The 25,620-nt window shown below is 38.0% G+C and overlaps 1 protein-coding gene across 1 annotated transcript; it reads right to left on the reverse strand.

Moving 5' to 3' along the window:
- Positions 1–3,175: 3,175 nt before the first annotated feature.
- Positions 3,176–5,260, reverse strand: LOC138903167 (uncharacterized). Its single transcript, XM_070191092.1, has 6 exons — positions 5,125–5,260; positions 4,697–4,825; positions 4,320–4,624; positions 3,839–3,893; positions 3,611–3,723; positions 3,176–3,562 (listed from the first exon to the last, which is right to left on the reverse strand). Exons 1-6 carry the CDS (start codon positions 5,258–5,260, stop codon positions 3,176–3,178), a joined length of 1,125 nt encoding a protein of 374 aa, XP_070047193.1.
- Between the last annotated feature and the right edge of the window lie 20,360 nt (positions 5,261–25,620).

Consider the following 25,620-nt stretch of genomic DNA (forward strand, 5'->3'; position numbering starts at 1 on the left):
AGGCAATCTATCAAAACTTCTAGGTTGACTAACAATGAGGCCGAGTACGAGGCCATGATTGCAGGTCTCAAGCTAGCTAAAAGCTTAGGAGCAGAAGTCATTGAAGCCAAGTGTGACTCTTTACTGGTGGCGAACCAAGTAAACAAAACCTTTGAAGTTCGAGAGGATAGAATGCAAAGGTATTTAGACAAGCTGCAGGTAACCTTGCACCGTTTCAAGGAATGGACTTTACAGCATGTACCTCGAGAACAAAATAGTGAGGCCGATGCACTTGGAAGTTTAGGGTCATCGGTCGAGGAAGATGAGATCAGCTCGGGGACTGTCATTCAACTCTCGAGATCCGTGATCGGGGAAGGTCACGCCGAGATAAACTCTACAAGCTTAACCTGGGATTGGAGGAATAAATATATTGAATACTTGAAGAACGGAAAGCTCCCATTGGACCCTAAAGAGTCGAGGGCCCTACGAACCAGAGCTGCTCGATTCACATTGGCTGAAGATGGAACATTATATAGAAAAACATTCGATGGACCATTGGCAGCATGCTTAGGACCAGAAAACACCGATTATGTTCTACGAGAGGTCCATGAAGGCACTTGTGGGAACCACTCCGGCGCCGAATCACTGATTCACAAAATCATTAGAGCAGGATACTACTGGGATAGCATGGAAAAAGACACTAAGGAGTTTGTTCAAAAATATGATAAATGTCAAAGGTTTACACCGATAATCCATCAGCCCGGAGAACAACTTTATTCAGTCCTATCCCCATGGCCATTCATGAAATGAGGGAAGGATATCGTCGGCCCTCTACCATCAGCCCCAGGTAAAGCCAAGTTCATTTTATTTATGACTGACTATTTCTCTAAATGGGTTGAAGCATAGACGTTCGAGAAAGTGAGAGAGAAAGAGTATATAGACTTCATCTGGGATCAGATCGTATGTCGATTTGGGATACCTGCCGAAATAGTGTGTGACAATGGAAAACAATTTATTGGCAGCAAAGTGACAAAATTCCTCGAAGACCACAAAATAAAAAGGATATTATCAATGCCATATCACCCTAGTAGGAACGGACAGGCCGAGTCGACGAACAAGACTATTATTCAAAACCTAAAGAAAAGGTTGAACGACTCTAAGGGGAAATGGAGAGAAATCCTACCCGAAGTCCTTTGGGCATATCGAACAACGTCAAAGTCCAGTACGGGGGCAACCCCGTTATCCTTAGTATATGGCTCTGAAGCCTTGATTCCAGGCAAAGTCGGGGAAGTCAGTTCCAGGTTTTGACATACAACAGAAGAGTCAAATCACGAGGCTATGAATGCTAGCCTCGAATTAATGGATGAAAAACGAGAAGCTGCACTCGTTCGAATGGCTGCACAAAAGCAACGAATCGAAAGATACTACAATAGGAGAACCAACCTTTGCCACTTCAGAGTAGGGGACTTAGTCCTGAGGAAAGTCACTATCAATACTCGAGATCCTAATGAAGGAAAGCTCGGCCCAAATTGGGAAGGACCCTACCAAGTCCTCGACATCGTCGGAAAGGGATATTATAAGCTCGGCACGATGGACAGCGAATAACTGCCAAATAATTGGAACATATCGCTTCTCAAACGGTATTATTGCTAAGGTATGGCTTTATTCCCTTTTTTTCATTTATATATTCGACACTAACTCATTGCAGATGATCGATCGAAGATATCGAGACCTCATGTTCGAAAGCACGCGTTGCACTCTTTTTTCCTTAGATCGGTTTTTATCCCAAGTGGGTTTTTCCGGCGAGGTTTTTAACGAGGAAACAATTATGTGCTACCTGAGGACGATTCAACAGTATCCAAGGCTTCTTTACAATCAACCTCGAATACTGGAGGGCATCACCGCCGGATGCTACATTTTTGAGGAAAATACTTTGTGTCAAAGGGTCTCGATAGAGAAACTTTATAATGGGCCAAACGGTCTAATGAACCGTGTTCGTATAGATTAGTCGAACCTCGATGGCAAAACATGTACGCATGTACAAATGAAACAAAGAAGCATTCTTTCTATATCAAATATCTTGTGTCTCAAAGAAAATTTTCTACTATACAAGCTCCATACTTATGATTTTGTGAGAAATGGCTCAAAGGCCAAGTGCAAATATACCTCGCACACCCGGGGACTGCCGTCGACGATCGACATATTCGAGTAATCTAAACTCAAATTCATAGGACCTCAAAGAGGCACCCCTCGATCTATAGGCCAAGGGCATCGCTCTTGGGGACTAACACTTTGAACAAGTTCGAAGTATTATTGGGAAATAAGACCAAGAGGCATACCCAAAGGCTACGGCCAAATTAAAGCGGCTCGGAGACGTCTGAATTCCGCAATAAAAATAGGCCTTCGAATTTTTTAAAAAATCAATTAAAAAAGGCTACCCTCGGCATGTAATCAAAAGGGCTTCAATAAAATCAGCCCTCGAAAAATCTTAAGAGGTATCAAATTATGTTAACACAAACGTGCTAAGGCACAAAAAGTAAAGGGGTTTCAATCGACATCGAACCCTCAAAAAATCCAATGGGTAAAGAATACGTGTTAAGGCATAATTTTTTTTTTTACTAAGTCTTCTAAGCCAAAAAGGGAAAAAAATACACATCTTTTAGAGGCCATATCGGCCCAATCTAAAGAGCCTAAGGGCTAATACACTTAGAGTTCGAGATTTTGTTCTCACTCAATTCGGACCTAAGGGTTTCACTATTCCTAGCTCAAATAAAACTGACTTGAATATAGCTCAAGGATTCATAATTATTTGATATAAAACCTTAAGGGGTCTGTTACTGTGAGTTCGAAACTTACTCGAACTCGGCTATAAAAGCAGTACATTTACGGCTTCGATCAAGCCATCCAAAATTAAAATCCCGAACGTATTGTTAAGCTCAGGGACTCGCCCTCGTTCAACTTAAAAACCTAAGGGTTTATTCTACTATGAGTTCGAGTTATTGCTCACTCGATTATAGAGGCTACAATAACCCGATTGCAACAAAGTTTTCACAAGGCAAAGGCAAAACAGAATTTATCATAAATTAGAAATCGGAGACAAAACGTAAAGAAAAGAAATCTTTCATATATGCAAAGTATTTACAAAAACCACTCAGGATCTTACACAAAAAACAAAAGGAGAAAAAATCCTAAGTGCCTAGTCCGCCTCAGGAGCCGCATCTTCGGGAGCTTCATCTTCATCTCCGCTCTCGGATCCACTCGCAGAGTCTTCTTCATCGGAAAGCAAAGCTCCGGCCTCGTCCTCCAAAACCTTTGCATTCTCGATATCAGCCGTGAGGTCGAAGCCACGAGCATGTACCTCTTTAAGAGTCTCTCTTCGAGATTGGCGCCTAGTATGCTCGGCAACACAGGACAATCTAACCTCAGCAGCATTAGAAATTTCCTTTGCCCGAGTGTTAGCGGCTTCGGTGTCAGCTCGGTAGGAGGCCACGAGCGCCTCTGCCTCAGATGTGGCCCTTGCAAGCTCAGCGGCCAACCGAGTCTCGAGCTCTTCAACCTTCTGGGCTCGGTCCAATTTCTCCTCCTTCACACTTTGGAGTTGACGCTCGACCCAAGACAGTTAGGCCCGAACCGTTTCTTTCTCCGAGGTGAGACGGTCCATGTTTTGCTTCCACCCCAAAGTCTCTGCCTCTTTTATCTTGGCCTCCTCATGAAGCTGCCAACCAATTCGGCCTTCTGCTGAACCTGCATGATCAAAGTGTTAGTTGCCAATATCAAGTTAATACACAACAAGCTCCCAAAAATTTACATTACCCGTTCAATGAGCTCTCCTCCGTAAGCTTTTTGAGATCAGCCTCACATCGGGCCAGCTCAGCTCGGTACTTGGAAGACGCTTCTCGATGGAGCGCTGTAGCCTGTATAGAAAGAAAGGAAATCAAACTTAGAGAAATAAGAACAACGCAAGCATGGTAGCATGAGCTAAAACTCACTTAGTTCAGAAGCCGCTGAGTCTCATAAAAAATGAGTGATGCGTCAAGGTTGGAAACATCATCGACCCCCGCAAATCAACCACGAAATATATCATCCCCTTCGGGGGCCGTCCCCACTTCGGGGGTCCCCATGGACTGGGCATTTCGAAATTGCCCCTAAGAGAATGTGGGGCCGGGCAGCGAATCATCGATGTTGATTGCCCCGAGCGAGTCACTTGGGGTAATCTCTTCTCTTTGAAGGGACTCAAAACTAGACCCTTTGGGCACACCCGCCAGTTGCTCATCACGGCAGGAGGCATCATCAACACCCGATGACTCGGGGACCCTGCTCAGACCTTCTCTCGAGATCACCTCGATCTGTGACTGAACCTCCTTGACCGTCACCGGCTCAGCAGTTCTCGAAGCTTCGGTGCCTTCCCTCTTCCAAGATACCAGCAGGTAGTCGACATCTTCTCCCTCCTCATCTTCATCTCGTAGCGTTTGGACTACATCGGCAGACAGAACGCAGGGATCGGACTTCGACTTTAGAGCCCTTCTTTTCTTGGGCTTTGGGGTATCTGGAGTCGAGGCCCTTCTCCTTTTCTTTTCTTTGGTCGGCTTCGGGGCCTCCCCTTCCCTGAGGGGAGGCAGCCTCGTGGCGACATTATCTCCAAGGCCTGTATGAGAATAAATCAAGTTAAAAAGAAGTATTTTACATGAAAGCATCAAATAAGGACAGGGGAACTTACCATGATTTTTGGCCTCCCATCGGCCCTTGGCTAAATCACGCCACGAGCGCTCAGCATACGAAGAAGTTGAAACCAGTTGTCGAACCCAACCTGCAAGGTCCGGGACTGCACCAGAAAACCAAGGGGAAGCTGCACCATAAAGAAGAATATAGATAAGAAGAGGCAAAGGAAACATAACAAGTAATCAAACGTTATCGGTGAGGTTCTACTTACGCTTCATGTTCAATTCTTCGGGGAATGGCATCTTCTCGGAGGGGATTAAGTCGGAGGTCCTAACTCGGAAAAATTGGCCCATCTACCCTCGGTCCTTGTCCTCATCTATGCTCGAGAACAGCACCTTCGTGGCCTGACGTTGAAGCCTTATCAGTTCGCCCCGATAAAGACGGGGCTGTATAGCCTAATGAGATGATCAAGGGTGAAAGACATACCCTCGACCTTGGATGCACGACTTCGTGGCCCGGGGATGCACTCTTCGATACGTGGCTCCACCGGTGTTTTGTTACCGGCCGGCCGCGATGAGGAGGCCTTCTCTTCTTGAGGAACGGTCTTTGATTTTTTTGCCATTGCTATATGAGGTTTAAGGAAGGAAAAGGCGAAATTTGTGTTTTAATAAGAGATTGGCAAACTGAAACCGACGAAATTGATGGACTTGAAGAGAATAGAAGAGCTTTTAAATATTAAAAGAAGTTTGAAAGTAAAGTTTGAAAAGATTATGAAGGTGGTCTATTTATAATAGCCACTTTGACGGTTTGAAAGCACTGGTGGCCGACCATCAACTGGCATTAATTAATGACCTTGGGAACTGCACAGATGTGACGCTTCAATCGCTTCTGTTGCTTATGTCACGATGTTGACGTCATAATTGATCGAGGTACTAAATCAAAGGCTCAGTTCGTTTCTTCTCGTTACACTCCAAAAAATGAGGGGACTATCTGTATACGGTCAAAATCGGGCCTACCCGATTTTGCTGCTTGATCGAGACAAAGGAGTTGCATCGGGGGTAGCCTCGTAATAAATCGGACCCGAGCTCAAAGATGGGACATCAAGCCTAGAGATCGAAGTGTACGTTGAGACCGAGGCCAGCAACAATCGAGATCAAGTATGACTGACTTCGAGGGGAACACAATAATGGAATGACAAGATATTAGTAACCGGTCAAAGATCACGGCGTGAATATCGGGACAAATATCCATGATTGGTCGAGGATCATGGCGTGAATCTCGGAACGGACCAAATCAGAAGCGGTTAACTAGCTGTTTATACAATTTTCTTCTGTAATTAGAGACATTCCATAATTAGGTTTCCTCTACTATATAAATAGGAGTTCAAATCATTTGTAGGGCATCATGATTCACCGATAAAAATATACATATACGCTGCTTTCTTTGTCTTACTTACTGTTCATCACTGCTTATTCCATCTTTTACTGTTCTTATTAACTAACCTCGAGACTATCTTGAATCAAGGTCGAGGCATTGTTTGCAGATCGGTTTGATTTATTTTACTGTCCAATTTATCTATTTAATTCGTTGTTTATCAATTGGTGCTGGTTTAAATCACATATCCTTAAAATCACAATATATATATATATATATATATATATATATATATATATATATATATATATATATATATATATATACACACACACACTTAAAACAAACAACTAAATTGTGGCAGTCGCGTGGTTTTTCGTCGCTATCACCTATTAAGATCTGCTTCAACCACTAGAATTTCTCTTGCAATCGATTATTCTTCTTTAGCTTCTTTTAGTTTCCCTTCAATGCCTATCTTTTTCAGCATTGTAATATTTTTTTTTGAGCTTCCATATCTTCTTTCGTACTCTCCGGTATCTTTCAAAAGTTCTAATAGCACTAATTTGTAGTATTGCTACTGAAAGAGTTTATGGTACCATTCTCCAAAACTATATTGATTTTCCTACTCTTTTGTATACACACACATCAAAATAAACGACAATCAGTGTATCAACTTCTAGAATAATTATTAGGATAATGAAAAATAAATTTGGATATTCTTTACTCACATTGTACTCACAAAATCTAACGTTTACGACCAGAATTGGAGGGGGGCCTATGAAAGCATTAAGATTTTGCGTTTTCCGTAGAAACACCTAGGTACATCATCTCGACCAGACATCGTTCGTTGCTAGACATTATAAGTTTGAAGAAGAAGAAGAACTGGTGATGAAAGCCTAGGATTCTAAGTTTTATGAATAATGGTGAGAATAACGGATAAGTAGCAAATTTATATTAAAATTGGACATATAGGCCTGGGGCATATGCGCTATATGCCCTTGACAAAGCTAACAGCCGTTAGCTCGCTGGCCGTTAGCCCAGACACGTATAGAGCATATACCCCATGTGCTATATGTGGTTTGGTTCTATATATTTTTTTCACGTTATTTTGGTTTTACAAGTTGTATTTCATGTTACTTTAATTCCGGACTCTAATCTAATTTACAAAGTCGAGTCCGGAACCAAAGTAACGCAAAAAATAATTTGAAGAACCAAAATAATATGTAAAAAATGAGAACACAAGTACGTATAGCGCAAGTTTTGCATACGCCTATGTATGTTTGGAATCACGGACGAGGTTAAAGGAAGTTACAGGTGTGGTGATACATAACGCATGTATGGCATGCGCTATGCAGTAAGCGTTGATAAGTAAATTATGAAGCACCTAAAGAACCAAAGTGTTGGTTGGCTCCTTCAGTTAGGTGAGGACTAGAATCGTGCCCATGACCTCCCGTGTCTGAGTTTTATTCCAGCCCAACGCACACTCCGTAATTTTCTTCTGTTTTTTATTCAAGTATGTGTGTCAAATAGTGTTTAAATAAATAAGGAATTTTTTGGTGTCCTAGTGTCGCGAGTTTGACTCTAGCTCCAAGCAAAACTCTTTTTTCGGTTTTGTTTTTCTTTTCCCATTTCTTTTCACTCAATTTCATTAACTAAAATTTTAATAAAGCTATTTTGTTGAGAATTAATTGAAATTTCCAAAAACTTATTTTTTTATTCAATTTGCTATGTTATAAAGATAATAAAATTATTTAATTTTGAACTCTCCAATGATGCTCATATTTCATTGTTTAAAATTTTAATAAAGCTAATACAATATTAATAAGGGTGAATATATAGACCTAACCTAGAACAAACACCGTGTAATCCCACAAAGTGAGGTTTGAGAAGGGTGAAGTATATGTAGACCTAATCTATATCTTACGAAGTTAAAGAAGTTGTTTCCGATAGACCCCCGACTCAAGAAAAAATAAAAATAAGCAGAAACAAAAGTAGTGATTATGGCAAGCGAAGGTGGTATATAAATCAAAGCGATAGAGACAATTTATAGTAAAAGAAATCTATGGATACGGAGAAATAAAAATATAAGACTAAACTAATGTTACCGGCATGAAAATGAGACCCGCCCGCTTAACCACTACCCTATCCTAATTCTCAACCTCCATACCCTCTTATCAAGGGGCATGTGCCCAGTAAGCTGGAGTAGCGCTATATCATGTCTAATCACCTCTCCCCAATACTTCTTAGGCCTACCTCTACCTCTCCTCAGCCCCCTCCCTGTTCTCCATTGCCAACCTCTCACACCTCCTCACTGGGGCATCAAGTCACCTCCCCTTCACATGCCCGTACCATCTCAACCTAGCTTCTCTCATCTTGTCCTCCATGGGGGCCACTCCCACCATGTCCCGAATATCAACATTCCTTATCTTATGTAATCTGGTATGCCCACATATCTATATCAGCATTCTCATTTCTGCTACTTTCATCTTCTGGATATGGGTGTTCTTAACAAGCCAACACTCTGCCCTATATAACAGAGTAGGTCTAACCACCACTCTGTAGAACTTACCCTTAAGTCTTGGTGACACCTACTTATCGCACAAAACCCCCAAAGCGAACCTCAATTTTATTCATCCTGCTCCAATACGATATGTGACATCCTTGTCAATCTCAGCATTACCTTGGATAGTAGATCTGAGGAACTTGAAACTCCCCTTCTTAGGGATGACTTGTGAATCCAACCGCACTTGCACGTCCACATCATGAGTCACGTTACTGAACTTGCATTTCAAGTACTCTGTTTTGGTCCTGCTCATCTTGAAATCTTTTTACTCCAGGGTCTATCTCCAAACCTCCAGCATTACGTAAACACTACCTCACGTCTCGTCAATCAGTATTATGTCATTCACAAATAATATGCACCATGGCACCTTTTATTGAATATGCCACATCAGGACATCTATCACCAAGGCAAATAAAATGGGCTAAGCGCAGATCCCTAATATAATCCCATCCCGACAAGAAAGTGTTCTGAGTCTCCTTCCACCGTCCTAACCCGGGTCTTAAAGTTATCATACATATCTAGTATATGCTATGGGCATACCTCTAACCTCCAAACATCTCCAAAGAACCTCACTCAGAACCTTGTCGCAAGCTTTCTCTAGGTAAAAGAACACCATGTGCAAGTCCTTCTTCCTTTCCCTATTCTATTCCACTAGTCTCCTAATAAGGTGAATGCTTCAATAGTCGATCGTCTTGTCATGACGCCGAACAATTTCTTGGAAGTAGATACACTACTTCTCACCTTAACTTTTACCACCCTCTCCCAGAATTTTATATTGTGACGTAGCAGCTTGATGCCCCTATAGTTATTGCAATTTTGGATATCCCCCTTATTTTTGTACACTGAAATCATCGTAATCCACCTTTATTCTTCAGGTATTTTCATCGTCTTAAAAATGGCATTGAACAACCTAGTAAGTTACTCCAAGCCTACTGTGTCTGCGGTCTTCCAAAATTCCATAGTGATCTCATCTTTCCTGGTCGCTCTACCTCTGCTCATCTTGCGTATAGCCCCCCCACCTCTTCAACCTTGATATACCTGCAATACCTAAAATCACGGAGACTCTCGAAGAACTCCAATCCCCCCAGCATGATGTCTCTTACCTTGGCTAGCCTATATAAGTGTGTTATCCACCAATGCATTGCCATCCTTGTCTTTGATGTACTTTACTTGGTCTAGGTCACGACCCTTCTCTCCCTCACCTTGGCTAGCCATACATCTTTTTGTCCCTGCCTTTGACCCTCAATTCTTCATACAACTGATCAAACGCTGCATTCTTAGCCTCTGTAATGGCTAATTTCGCATCCTTCTTAGCTTTCTTATACCAATCCCTATTCATAGTCCTCTCCTCCTCGTCTTTGCTCTCCACTAGCTTCAAATACGCCGCTTGAGGTGCATAAGCACCAATAACATGAATAGTTCGCCCTCCAACAACTAGCTTAATAGCCATCAGCCTATCATTCACCCGTCTAATATCTACCATTAGCTCTCTGAGTTCCCTATCAACCAAAATGTCTACCCTGTTCCTACCTCTTATACCTCCTTAGTATCATAGTTTAAATCCATCTACATACCGAGCCTTAGTACCCACCCATCTAGTCTCCTGGATACAAACTATATTGATCTTCCTCTTCAAGAGAATCTTAGCTAACTCATTAGACTTCCCCGTCAATGCCCCTATGTTCCAAGACCCTATTCTCAACTTAGAAGTACTCTTACCCTCTCGGCCCCGCCCCACCCGAGAACATAACCTTATTCTACTATTGTTTATCACTGCCACTAATTAAAGGCACTAATTAAAAGCCAAGATAAGAAAAAAAATAGGCAAGCAATGTTCTTACTAAAGCACTAATTTGACTACGCTAGAGAAAGCGGTAGGGAAAGCGTACATAATACAAGAATCAAAAAATATGTACAAGCAAGCACAGCAGGATGGATGCAACCAAAGGCTAAAAAAATACTAATCTGCCCTACAAACAAGCCAACATGCACTAAACTATAATATGGCAATTTATGCACTTGTAATAAATAAGACAGAAAGAAATTCGGAGGTCCGGAGGTGTCAACTCCGGAAGGAAAGAACCTGGTTATGGTCTTGAGCGTCGTAGCGTTGCTGGGCACCTGTCGGAGACGAATTCCGCCCTTGCACGCGCTGCCACGTGCTTCTTCTCCTATAATCATCGGTGTGTTTTGTTGAGATATAATTCAATAAACTTTTTAAGTTCCAACCAGAAATTTGGAACGTGCAAAACTCTTGTAAACTTGGAATATGTGAAATTAAAAGATGAATTTGGAGATATTTTTTATTCTCAATTTTTCCTACACATTTCTCCTTTATTAATATTGTATTAGCTTTATTAAAATTTTAATTAATGAAATATGTACATCATTTGAGTATTTAAACTTAAACAATTTTATTATCTTTTATAACAAAAGAAAATCGAAAAAGAAAATAAATTATTGGAAATTTTAATTGATTCTCAAGAAATAACTTTATTAAAATTTTAATTAATGAGAAATTAGAAGAAGAATTCTGGGATATTTCTTTTACTCTCAAATTGTTCTATACATTTCACTTTTATTAAAATTGTATTAGATTTGTTAAAACTTAATTAATGAAATATGAAGATCATTTGAGAGTCTAAAATTAAATTTTATTATTATTTTTAATAACATAAGAAAATTGAAAAAAAATAAGTTTTTGGAAATATTAATTGATTATCAAAAAATAGCTTTATTAAAATTTGAATTACTAAGATATTAAAAGATGAATTTGCGGTTTTTAAATTTGTTTTACTCTTGAATTGTTCGACACATTTCACCTTTATTAATATAATATTAGCTCTATTAAAATTTTAACTATTGAAATATGAACATCATTCGAGAGTTTAAAATTAAACAATTTTATTATTCATAATCAACTAAGAACTTTGGAAAATTATCATTCGTTCCGCAAAGCAAATAGTTAATTTCATGAAATTTAGTCTCCACACGGACCACACAATCTGATCTGCAAAGTCTAGTTTTATTACGTTAGAGATCAAGGGTATTTTCGATATTTGTATTTTAATTTGAATAATGGAGTATCCAATTACTAACAATTGTTTGGTGATGAAATGCATGACTAGTGCATCGCTTTTTATTTACAAAAGTCGATCATCATCCATTTCAACTCTGTCTCAAAATTTCATGAACACCTTTAGTATAAAGCAGTGTTTAAAAAGAAGTGAGCGAGCGAGCGAGTGAGACATTTTACCTTATATGGAACTAGGCGTAAGTCTCGAGACGCTAGACGTAAGCCCATGGATATTTAATTCTTCATATTGTATAAATTAATATAATAAAAGTAAATAATAAAAGAAGATAAAATTACATAAAAACATATATAAATTTTAAAAAATATATAAAATAATTAAAAATATATATAGAACTGATTCATTTTAAAATGCTAATCAGGATCAACAAATGAATTAAAAGCTAATGAGAACTACTACATCTAGAAAAAATCAATCAGACTTTAAAAAAAAAGAGTAGAAATTTATAAAAGAGAAAAAGAACTTTGAAGAAATAAAAAGCGAAGAAGGAACCTACAATCAGAGGCGGATCCAGGATTTCGAGAACATGAGTGCACCATTTATATTTCAGGAAAACTAAAATAAAAGGATGCGTTGCTGCCAAAAAAAAAAAGAGGAAAAGAAAGGCTTAAGAATAAGAAATTAAAGCAGTAATTTTGAAAGGATTCGATCCCATGACCTTAAAAGTTAGCAAGAAATAAAGGGCCAAAACAAGTGAACCACTTTGCCTCTTTTGGCCATGGGTGCCATCAAGTAATAATAAGTCATTTTTTGCAAATTATGTACATAATATATTTGATATCGTCGGAGGACCACGGGTTCACATGAACCACCATTTACACCGTGGATCCGCCCCTGCCTACAATCAGATGCATCGAACCAGAGCAAGCGATGGAGGTTGATGCATATTGGTTTGTAGTTTGTGAATCGATCATTTTCCCTTTACTTGGTAGAAGACGAAATGAAAGAATAAATATTAGAGATAAGAATAAATTCTTATTTTGACTTTTAAGCTTTTTAACTTTTTAAAATTTAATAACAAAGCTGATTTTTGTATTTTTCGTATTAAATTAAGGACTCGTTTAGTAATTTTAATACTAATTTGGAGATGTTTTATAGGCTTGCGTCCCAAAAGAAAAATTTGCTCAACGCCAGGGGTACGCCATGACAATGGGGCTTATGTCTTGCGACAATATGGCCCCCCCTGCCCCCCTATCCCCCAAATCGTCCCGGTGAGTCTTTACTATGCCCTTCCCCAAGACCCGCTCCAAAAATACCCTTTAAAACACAAGTAGTCAAACTTGAAGAAATATACTCATTCTCGATTTCATTAAACTACCAATCTATCCTGTTAAAAAAATGGAATAACTTGTATTGCTTGATCATCAATTTTGGTTCAAATATGTATTAGATTAACATTTTTTCATGTTCTAAGAAATATTTATTACTCAATAGGAATATATGTGTGGAAGAATGAACCTTTATCAAAGGAAAAACGTTAAGAAACTGTAGATATACCAAAACTTTGAATGATATACAGTTTTTTTGTTTCCTTATTAGCTTAGGATAGCAGAAATTGGAAGTTTTACCTAAGTATGTTTAGGTTTAGGATTACTCCTTGGGAGTAATTGATTCTCTCTATCTTCGTAATTATGAATAATCTTTCATGCCAGATCTAGTGTTGTTTTCTCACAATCATTCTCGGACCTGATAGCCACGATATTATTATGCTCAGTTTCGAGAGTAATTTTTATGTCATCCTTCAGTTACTGTATAACTTTGTTGGCATGTATGGTAATATAATCGGCCCACGTGACGAGTCTATTTTTCACTAATACAAGGAGGAGAAAAACGAGTAGAAGCGAGGAAAGTTTGAAATTTACTTTATGATTGCTTCTTCATTTTGAAAAATTATTGCATTATTGGATTAAGTTATAATTCAGAAAATAGAATAGCTCGATCAGATCGTTTTTTAATTTCTTTCCTAAATCAAGTTTGAGTGACTTCTATAATTTGTAGGTAGAACTTTAAGGGAAGCTTAGCTCTCACGTGGAAAAATTAAACTTGATCTGATCTTCAAAGTGTGTACGTAGTCAAATAAATGAAGACTCCCCCCAAAAAAATGAAGGCTCCGGGAATGAAATTTCTGGGTTTGTCTAAAAATAGCTAGTGGAGTCAAATTTCATTAACCATTACATATTAGATAGTCATATCGTTTGGTTCTAGATTAAGAGATTGAGGGTGTTTTTAGTATTTGTATTTTAATTTGATTAATAGAGTACGTATATCTAACATATTCAGGTCTATCATATGTTTCACAAAGTGGTGATGAAGTGCGTGACTTTTGCAACTCTTTTTATTCACCAAAGTCGTTTTGGTCCATATTAGGGGAGACAAACGGGCGGAGCGGACCGGATATGGGAGGGGTCAAAAACGGATAAATTATCCGACCTGACCCATATTTAATACGAATAAAAAATTATTTAACCAGCGGATGGCTTCTTGAATATGATCATTTTTGGGAGAATTCCTAGTCTCCCAAACTTGAGGAACCCCCAATTTGAGGCTTTACAAATGTAAAAGTTAAACACATTAGTTATCTATTTGTTTTTTATTTTCTAAGTGGATAATATGGTTCTTATCCATATTTGACCCGTTTTTAAAAATTCATTATCCAACCCATTTTTAAAGGATAATATGGCACTACTAGAAAACTAATAAAAAGCGTCCAGAAAAACTGACTGAAATCGGTCGGAATTGAACAAAAACCGACAGATTTTCGACCGTTTTCAATCCGTCGGAAAAACAATGGTCGCTAATGCGAGTCGACCGCAGACAGTCGATATTTCCGACCGAAGTCGGTCGGTAATTTTCAATGCACTTTGACCAAATAATCTGACACAAAATAAATTTACCGACCGAATTCGGTCGGTATTCTTGAAAATAATTTTTAATTATTTTTAAATTAGCGACCGACTTCGGTCGGAATTTTAATTATTTATTTTTAAAAAAAATTTGTTCATTTCCGATCGAACTCAGTCGGTAATATTAAAATATTTAAAATTAAAAATTAAAAATTCTGACCAAAGTCGGTCGGTATTATTAAAATATTTAAAATTTAAAATAAAAAAATACGACCGAAGTCGGTCGGTAAATTTAAATTTCTGAAAAACTCAATTGAACATTTCCGACCGACTTCGGTTAGTAGGCGATCGATTTTCTGGGTAAGCTTTTGGCAGAATACAATTGTTTTACAGTTGCACCACCTGCTAACAACCAATCACCTATAATGGAAGCATTACATTGCTGTCATTCAACCAATAATAATAACAATAACAACAATAACAACAACAATAATAACAATAACAACTATGAAAACTATATTAACAATATTTATAGAGTTTTAAAATACCCAACAACAAAACTTTTCACAAGTTTAAAGCTCAAACATCATTCAATGAGTGTTTTGTACTACATCATCTCCATCTACATCTCTACTACTAGAAACTTCATCGTCGACATGGTTTGAAGGATCACGACGAGAATGATTAGCATCTGAGGAAGACTCACAAGACAAGGGAATCGGGAAAGCACCACTAGCAAGAAGATTGGCCAACTGACCTTGAAGGACATTAAATTGTTGGTCCCTCTTTTCTAGCTGAACTTGAAGGGTATCAAATTGTTTGTCTCTCTTTTCTTCTCTATCCTTTGTCTCTTCAAGCTCTGCTATCAGCTTTACGATCTTCTTCTCCATAGACGAGAGAGTCGAATTGACAACATCATGGCCAAATTGACTCACGAATGTAGAATATACAATATCATGGCCAAATTAACTTACGAAGTCACTGAGCGACACATTAAAAATTTTATTAGTTGCATCAACCTAATTAAATAATAGTCCATGTAGATTAATCTTACGTCAATACTTACTTAAGAAAGGATTGAACATCCGGACAATTTAGCAACACATGATTTGAAGCTGATTTGTACTCCATACTACTTAAGCCCCTTTTTGATCGATCTTTAGAACCTCGTCCTGGTTGATTGAATATGGACATTGATGGATATAATAGATCATTCTCAATCACGACATTGTGTCGATTGGGCCTATTTCTAGCACAAGGCACATGATTGTCGAAGTAGTAAGAACAAAAATGGGTAGTTTTCGCTGCAAGATAGGCTTCACATATAGATCTTTCAATCCTATTCCTCTGTTTAACAAATTGTTTACACTTGCCGATAGTCCTACACATTATCATATTATATGATAATGTTAAGGAAAATTACAAGAATGAATCAAGGTTTGATCTTTACCTTTCGAATGGAAACATCCACCTGCATTGAACCGGCCCTCCATGTCGCGCCTCTTGTATAAGGTGAATTGGAAGGTTTTCCATCACATCAAAGAAACCACATGAAAAAATCCTTTCCAGCTTATTACTGATTATAGGAATGTTCGATTCATTTGAAATAGGTTTTCTTCCCTTAATGTGGTAAAACATAAGTCTTTAAAGAACAAACTTATCTCTATAGTGGGTTTCCGGATATTTTTAGGCAAACCACAAAATACAATAGGGATTAAAGTTTCCATGAAGATATGTCAGTCATGACTTATCATATGAGTCAGCTTTCCTTCAACCATATCAGCATGTTTTCTCAGGTTAGAGGCATAGCCTTCAGGCATCTTTAGGTTTGTAACCCGCTCACAAATTTGTCGTCTTTGTTCCAAAATCAATGTGTAATGACCCGACCGATCATTTAGCCTTTTAGATCCCCGTTCCCTTAATTAAGACTCCCCATATGTGCCTTTACTTTTCTATGACTTGCGGGGATGGTTGGTTCAGGTTTGGAAGGGTTCAGGACCATAATGGCCAAGTTTGACTTGAGTCAACATTTTAAGTAAATAACCTCAGAACCGGAATTTGATGGTCTCAATAGGTTCGTCTTATGATTTTGGACTTGGGCGTGTGTTTCGATAAACCGAGAGCGTTTCGACGCTGAATATTGTAAGTTGGTGCGTTGAAGGTTTTTCAAGTTCTTTAAGTTTGATTTGGAGTAGATTTTGATGTTATCGAGGTCCGTTTGGGATTTCGATCATGGGGATAGTTCCGTATGGTGATTTGTGACTTATACGCAAAATTTGGTGTCATTCCGAGTAGTCTAAGTATGATTCGGCACATTCGGAGTAAGTTTAAAACCTTGAAGTTTATAATTTGATCCAATTGGGTTTTGGGGTGCGATTCTTAATTTTGATGTTGTTTTATGCAATCCTAGAGTTTGAGCAGGTCTTATTATGTTTATGGACCTGTTGGTGCATTTGGACGGGGTCCCGGGTGACTCGGATGAGTTTCGGACTGCCTGGAGCTAAGTCCAAAAATCTGGTGTTGTTGGTTCTGGTTTCCTTCTTCGTGATCGTGAGGACTGTGTTACGTTTGCGGAGAAGGAAAATTGTGGGGGACTGCGATTTCTCTTCGTGATCGTGAGGACTGTGTAACATTTGCGGAGAAGGAAAATTGTGGGGGACTGCGATTTCTCTTCGTGTTCGTGACCCCTTTCCTGCATTCGCGAAGGTCTGGGACCTGTGGCTTTCGCGTTCGCATGAAGGGCCCCACGTTCACGTAAGGAAAAAGGCCTAGGGGTGAGCTTCATTCCTCTTCGCGTTCTCGAGTTGGACCCCGCGTTCGAAAATCTTAGGCGTGTCAAGCCTTCACGTTCACGTGTGGGTCCTTGTGTTCGTGATGCCCATTTTTCTGGGTCTGGGCAGCTTGCCTTCGTGATCGCGAGGCCTTTTCCGCGATCGTGAAGAAGAAAATACCTGGGCAGTGTGTTTTAAAATTTGAACTTAGGCTCATTTTCTTCATTTCTCTCACTTGTTGGTCAAATTTAGAGCTCTTTGAGGAAGGATTTTCACCTAGCACTTTGGGGTAAGTAATTTCTATACAATATGAGTTTAAATCATGCATTATGGGTAGATTTTAATATAGAAATTTTGAAAATTTTAAGAGATTGTTGGAAAACCTAGGTTTTGATAAAAATGGGATTAGACCACGAAAATGATTATATAACTGAGTAGAAATTATATATTTGGGTTTGTGAGGCTAGGTATAACATTTATCTTCAAAAATTTCCGGAATCAGGGCACGTGAGCCCGGGGGGTGAATTTTAGGAATCTTCCAATTTGGGTTGGGTAATTGCTCTAATAGATAAATTATGACCTTTTGAGTATATATTGATTAATTTATATAATATTTGGCTAGTTCCGGATTGTTCGGCACCGACTTGAGGCTTTTAAAGTGATTTGTGGACCGAAAAGTGAACTTTGGAATGAGGTAAGTCTCTTGCCCAACCTTGTAAGAGGGAATTTACCCCATAGGTGTTTTAAATTACTTGCTACATCCCATGTTTTCGTACATGAGAGTACGTCATAAGTCAATTGATATAAGCTCGGAAATGAGATCATTTTTTAAAGTACATGAAGTAAGTTAATCATGTTACCGTGGAGATTACAAATATTTAAGATCATGAATAACAAGTACCAATAAGGTTGGAAGGCATAGAAGCTAAACGAATCGAAGAAAATAAGTTTCGTCGAAAGTCGACGAGTCGGGAATGTTATAACATGTACTTTTGGGGTGAGACTAGGGTGCTTAACATGATAAGGAGGTTATGTTATGAGTTATTTTAGTCGTATGATAGTCATGTATTACATTTTGAAGTCAAGCCAGTTGTGAAACAAAAGTTGGCAAATGTCATTACAAGTTACATTCATAAATGTGCTAAAATTTAGGTCAAATGCAGCGGAGCTTTTCTCCCAATATACTTGGAATTATGAGATGATCAACCAAAAAAATTATATATCTACGTGTTTAGTTTCTAATGTATTAAATCGTTCATCGATACGACATATTCGCATTTTCGCGAGACCGCGCAAGCAGCTCCCAATGGGACCCACTTAGGCGGTGGTCGACCTACTTCACTTTAAAAATGATTTGGTCGCCTATTTTCTGCTCATTGTTTAGTCAATTTCGTCTCCAAACTTCTCCTAACCCTACTAAACATGTACCATAAGGTTTTGAAGGGGAATCCAAGTGATTACACCATAGTTCAACATCAAAAGTTAGTTCTAGTGAAGAACAACACCTCTTTGAGGTTGTGTTGTCATTGAGGATAGTTGTGGGCTGTATTTGGACAAAATTTCAAGTTGTTTCTACTGGTAAAGGTGCGTATAACAACCTATTACATGTGCTTGATGTTGTTTGTATGTTAGTTGCATTATTTGAGCAAGATACTATAAGAGGAGACTTGAAATAGTTTGAGATGTTATTGTTCTTAATGGACTGTTTTGAAAAGGTTGTTTCCATGAACTTTAAATGGTTAGAAACCTTGGAAAATGATTTTTTTATGATATTGTTATTATAAATATATTGTCTACATTTCAAACTTGCTGTTGGTGCTGTGAATATGAAGAGAAAGGACAACATAATAATGGAAAGTTGTACTTGTTGTTGTTGTTGGATTGTTGGGTTGTTTGAGGGTGAATTATGAGATGGATAGGAGGTTAGAAGTCCTCCCATTGTACTTAATTTCATGCTATATATTCTGTTAAGTTAATGAATGCATGACTTTGGGATTAAAAGGTTCAAAAGGGATTCAATCCGAGCTTGCCGCTCGTCGTGTTAAATACTAGTTTCGTGGGTGATGTTTATGCACTTGTTGTTGTGTAGATTTATTTGTGTTGTGGTTCTGAAAGTATATAGTTGAGGGTTGTATGAGTTCTTGTTGGTTTATAGACTTGGGAAAGTAATGAAAACATGGGAGATGCTGCCCGTTTTAATATAAAATAAGGTTGTCGTTCGATGTACGGTAGTTGTATCATTCATAGCTTAACGATGGCCTTGTTATCATTGTTGTAGATTAAAGTGCAACGAGATGAGTTCAACGCGGTTATTGGATAGATTGTGATAAGGTATGTTAAGGCTATCCCTTCTTTCCTTTTGGCATGATCCATATGTTGCAAACAAAACGAGCAAACACGTAACTTTCTTAAATGACTCTATTCTTAGAAGTACTAGATGTGCCTATGTTCTTGATTCTCCGCGTGTCTTATTATTATATCGTCTATTCATGGGTCTCAGAAAATACGTAAGTTGATAAAGTTTATTTCATGATATTAGACGAAGGCATATTGATCTTATGATATTCCGAGAAATCTTATTGACTTACTTCATTATGCATTACATTCATTTATACATGTACATTGACCCATGATCAGATGACGTTATATACGCGTATATTATATGTATATGGGGTATGTGGAAAGGTTACAATATTATATACATACCACCACCTGATCGGTTGGTATACGTTGATGATTTCGCCCACAGAGGCTGAGATGATATGATGGGATGCCCTCAGAGGCTTGATGATGTTATCTACGCATATACCTATGCATGATATGACATTTATACGCATATGCATGGCATTATAAATGTTTCATGATTCACAGCGCTATTCAGACTTACAGGTTCAGTCCTTTACTCCATTTTTCTTTCATGTCTTTTATATACTGCTTTTCATGCCTTACATACTTGGTACTTTATTCGTACTGACGTCCCTTTTGTCTGGGGATGCGGCGTTTCATGCCCACAGGTACCGATAGACAGGTTGGCAGTCCTCCTAGTAGGCTATCAGCTCAGTGGAAGATGTTAGTACACTCCACTTGCTCCGGAGTTACTTATTTGGTCAGTATGTTTTGGACATATATTAATTGGTATTGCGGTGCCCTGTCCTGACCTTTATGACATTTATGTACTCTTAGAGGCTTGTAGACAGATTTCATGTATATGAAAGATTATATGGTCTTGTCGACCTATGTTCAGTTTATAAGTGATCCATTTTGTCTTATATGCTTGTATGTCAGATGTATAAGTTTGCATTTCATGTTGGGTCGTCCTATGTCAAGTATTCCCTTAAATTTTATTCTGATTATATCATGACGGCCCTTATGGCCCATTTACCCATGATAGTATGATAAAAAGGATACGTTAAGTTGGTACTCGGTTGAGTAAGGCACCGGGTGCCCGTCGTGTCCCTTTTGGTTTGGGCCGTAACATTACTATTTACTCCTAATTGTGGGTGATACGTAGCACGAAGTGACGAGAGTCTGTGTGTAACTAAAAATCATGCTTATGTCCGGGTAGTTTTAGGACTCTATCATGTAATACTTGTATTAATTGCACTCTACTTGTTAATTTAAGTGCTTAAACTATATTGAAACTTGATAAAGGATTCGTAAAGACCGAATTTCATTTACTTTGACGGTCCTAATAGGTTCATATTATGATTTTGGACTTGGGCGTGTGTTCGGATCGGGGTTTCGGATGACCTAGGAGCGTTTTGGCACTGAATATTGTAAGTTGGCACGTTGAATGTTTTTCAAGTTCTTTAAGTTTGGTTTGGAGTGGAATTTGGTGTTATCAAGGTCCGTTTGGGATTCCGAACCTACAAATAGTTCCTTATGATGATTTGTGACTTGTACGCAAAATTTGGTGTCATCAGAGTAGTCTACGTATAATTCGGCACATTCAGAGTAAGTTGAAAAGCTTGAACTTCATAATTTGATCCAATTGGGTTTTGGGGTGTGATTCTTAGTTTTGATGTTGTTTTACGCATTTCGAGAGTTCGAGAAGGTCCGTATTATGTTTATGGACTTGTTGGTGCATTTGGACGGGGTCTTGGGTAGCTCGGGTGAGTTTCGGACCACCCGGAGCTAAGTCCATAAATCTGGTGTCACTGGTTCTGGTTTCCTTCTTCATGATCGCGAGGGCTGTGTCACATTCGCAGAGAAGGAAAATTATGGGGGACTGTGTCACGACCCAAAAATCCCACCACAGGCGTCGTGATGGCACCTAGTCTCTAAGACTAGGTAAGCCGATTTCAATTATATTTTTGGAGCCATTTTGTTTTTAAAATTAAATAAGTAACCAAAACTAACAGCGGGATAAATATGAATATACAAACTCCCAAGACTGGTAGTACTAAGTCACGAACTCTAACTGAATACATGGAATGATCACGAGGACCGAATATACAATACCGTTTGATTAAAAATTAACAGTACAATGAAATGAAAAGACTCCAAGGGACTGCGACGATCAAGCAGCTCTACCTTGAATCCTTACGGTCCCACTTTAATTCTACTCAAGTCCGATATCTCCAATACCTGGCTCTGTACAAAAGTGTGCAGAAGTGTAGTATGAGTACACCACGATTGGTATCCAATAAGTATCAAGACTAACCTCTGTGGAGTAGAGACGGGGTACAATAAAGACACTCACTAGTCTAATATCCTGTGCAATATAATATACAAGATAGTAGGAAACAGATAACAATAAGGACATCATAAAATAACCAGTGATATGCACAGCAAGACAACAAACACCATTTAATATCGTTTAACAAATAATAAATACAAGTACACCCAATTAAATCAAATTCTTCAAATAAATATCCTTCACATATAATTCTACCAAATAACTATCTTTCAAATATAATTTTCCTCAAATAAATATCTTTCAAATATAATTCTTTCATGTAATACTTTCTAAATAAAAATCCTTCCAAATAAATATTTTGAATACAATTCTTCAATTAAAAAGTCACCATGTGACACCTCATTTCATAATCATAAAAATACGGGTCTCAGCCCATTTTTATATTTTTCATAAACACGGGTCTCTGCCCATTTTTCATATCTCCACGGCACTTCGTGCCCATAATTAAATCATCATATTTTCCTGGCACCTCGTGCCCTCATTTCATATCATAACTGCACGGACAATTCACATGCCAATATCCTTAATGTATATAAGATCTACATGATCAATTTATTTCCATTAAAGTGAGTTTAGAATTTTTAAATCAAGTAAGAAATCAATAAAGAATTGAATTTATTTTTAGAAATTATTTGGGTGAAGAAAATAACATTGCACTTAAATTAAAGCATCTGATAAACAACTGGTTTGGTTGTAAAACTATTTAATTTAAAACATAATAATAATTTCTTTTATTTAAATCAACTTAATCATCGAAAAACCAGAAATATACTTCTTCAGAGTCTCGTGCTAAAAAGCCAAAGCCAACACAATACAACTAGGAGCACAAAACACAGGATAATAAAGTCAACTAGTACATCACGGAAGAAGACAAGAATTTACGTATTAAATGAAACAAAATCACCCAAGGCAAGAACATAAATAATGAAATATCAACAGGGCACTCCCGAGGTACCGCCTCGCAGTCCCAAATCATAAATAAATTCACAATATCTCATTTCTTATATTACCGTGGGAGCCTTTACATTTAATTTTAAAGAATTTTTTTTTTTCCGAAATAGCATCCCGCGTTTTAGCCATCCTTATCACACCGCATGACTTCTAGTAGTTCCCCTACTAGCCACGCATTTCAAGCCACCCTTATCTCACCGCATGCGTTTCAACACCCTGATCTTATATCACTGCATGACTTCTCGTAGTTCCCCTACTAGCCACGCGTTTCAAGCCACCCTTATCTCACCGCATGCGTATCAATATCATAATATTTCACAAATCGCACCTCAAGTGCCCAAATATCACAACATAATACAACTTGTACCTCAAGTGTCCCAATATTATAGCATATCATAAATTGCACATCAAGTGCTCAAATATTACAACATATCATAAATTGCACATCAAGTGCTCCAACATTTCAACATATCACAAATTGCATATCAAGTGCTCAAATATTCCAACATATCACAAATTGCACATCAAGTGCTCAAATATTACAACATATCACAAATTGCACATTAAGTGCTCAAATATTATTACTTTCTACATAAATCAACAATACCTTATTTTTCCACCATAAGAAGCCCACGAATCGATCATAATGTGTACAACATCTTAACAAAATATTCGGGAGTGAACAACTCAACCGAATAATATTTCACAATTTGGCACTTTGCCTCAACATGATTCACGACCTTTATAATTCAATACCAAATTTTCAACAACGTGAATTGAGAAGTAATTCATCAAGGAACAACACCTCCTTTAAATCACAACTTAAAGAAATAAATAGATTTATTCATCTTATTAACTAAATTTTCCATTTAAATTATCTGTAGGTAAAATCAAATATGAAAGTGTTTTCCATAAAAATGGCAACTCAAACAAACACAGAGTTCACATAAAAGTCAAGTGGCAATCACACCAAATTATCATAATAAAATAACCTCGGCAAACAAGGAATGAGGCATGACAAATAAGGGTTTTAATAAGTTACAACAATTTTCCAATTTAATACTTAAGGGCGTCTACGAATTTCACTCGATATAATATGCACATATAAACAAAGTACGTACTCGTCACCTCGCGTACATGGTTTTCAATTACACAATTTTTCACATAAGACTCAATGCATAAGGGGTAATTCCCCCACTCAAGGTTAGGCGAGATACTTACCTTTTTGAAGTTATGCCGATATTCCAAAATCGCCTTTTTGCTTGAATTGACCTTCGGACCGCTCAAATCTATCCAAATTAATTATATAACTTCATTAAAATTCATCGAAAATAATTCTGGATAATAATACGTCGACTTAAAAATTTATTCCAAAAAGTCAACAAAAGTCAACGCGGGGCTCGCCCCTCGGAACCCGATATAATTTTTATGAAATCCGAACACCCATTCCAATACGAGTTCAACCATACCAATTTTATCGAATTCCAATAACAACTCGACCTCCAAATCTTAAATTTTTATTTTTGAAAGATTTTACAAAAATCTTGTTTTCTTCCATTAAAATCCGAATTAAATGATCAATATAATCATAGATTCATGAAATATAAATACTTTAGGATATAGAACACTTACCCCAATCCATATGGTAAAAATCGCCTCAAAAATCATTTCAATCCGAGCTCCATAGCTCTAAATATGTTAAAAATGGCTGAAATCTCGAAATATAGCTACTGCCCAGGTATTTACTCTTCGCGATCGCGAAGTACAAAAATTTTCAGCCCCAAAATTGCTCTTTGCGATCGCGAAGAACAAACTTCCCAGCTCTTCCAGACAGCCTCTAGTTTAACGGTCATAATATTTTGTACAAAACTTCAAATGATGAATGGTTTAACTTTCTGAAAACTAGATTCCAAGAGATATAACTTTTATTTGTTTCTCATCTCCCAATTCCTTATAGATTTCAAGATATAAGCTTTCAAAGTCAGCCCTATACAACAAAGATTTTCAAACTCTTTCTGGACAGCCTGTAGTGTATCCATGATAACATTTTGTACAGACCTCCAAATTACAAATGGTTTACATTTCTGTAAACTAGACACAAAGCGCTACAACTTTTGTTTTTGGATTATCTCAAAATTCTTTATAGATTGCGAGATATAAGCTTCCAAAATTGGGTTAGTGCAGCAGAAAATTTTCTCTACGCAATCGCGAAAGGCCTTCCGTGATCGCGATTCACTGGCCATTTTCCCCCATTTTGTGCTTCGCGATCGCGGCCAATTCCACGCGATCGCATATCACACTGCTGTAGCCAAAAACCAGCAGCTATAAATGGCCTAGAAATGGTCCGAAACCACCCCGAAACTCACCCGAGCCCCTCGGGACCTCAACCAAATATACCAACAAGTCTTAAAACATCATACGAACTTAGTCGAAGCCTCGAATAACATCAAACAACACTAAAATCATGAATCACACCTCGATTCAAGCCTAATGAACTTTGAACTTTCAAATTCTATATTTTGTATCGAAATACATCAAATCAATCCGGAATAACTTCAAATTTTGCACACAAGTCATAAATGACATAACGAAGCTATTCCAATTTCCATAATCGAATTCCGACCTCGATATCAAAAAGTCAACCCCCGGTCAAACTTTTCAAAAATTTAACTTTTGGCATTTCAAG

The sequence above is a fragment of the Nicotiana tomentosiformis genome, chromosome 12, assembly GCF_000390325.3.
Source record: "Nicotiana tomentosiformis chromosome 12, ASM39032v3, whole genome shotgun sequence".
Classification (NCBI taxonomy): domain Eukaryota; kingdom Viridiplantae; phylum Streptophyta; class Magnoliopsida; order Solanales; family Solanaceae; genus Nicotiana; species Nicotiana tomentosiformis.

What these genes read in the sequence shown, in the direction of transcription:
- LOC138903167 (XM_070191092.1), bottom strand. Translation starts at nt 5,260, where the DNA reads ATGGCAAAAAAATCAAAGACCGTTCCTCAAGAAGAGAAGGCCTCCTCA. An exon ending in CCGAGCTGAGCTGGCCCGAT is followed by an intron (nt 3,724 to 3,838) that starts GTGAGGCTGATC and finishes TTGATCATGCAG; the next exon opens with GTTCAGCAGAAGGCCGAATT. An exon ending in TCACCTCGGAGAAAGAAACG is followed by an intron (nt 3,563 to 3,610) that starts GTTCGGGCCTAA and finishes CAAAGTGTGAAG; the next exon opens with GAGGAGAAATTGGACCGAGC.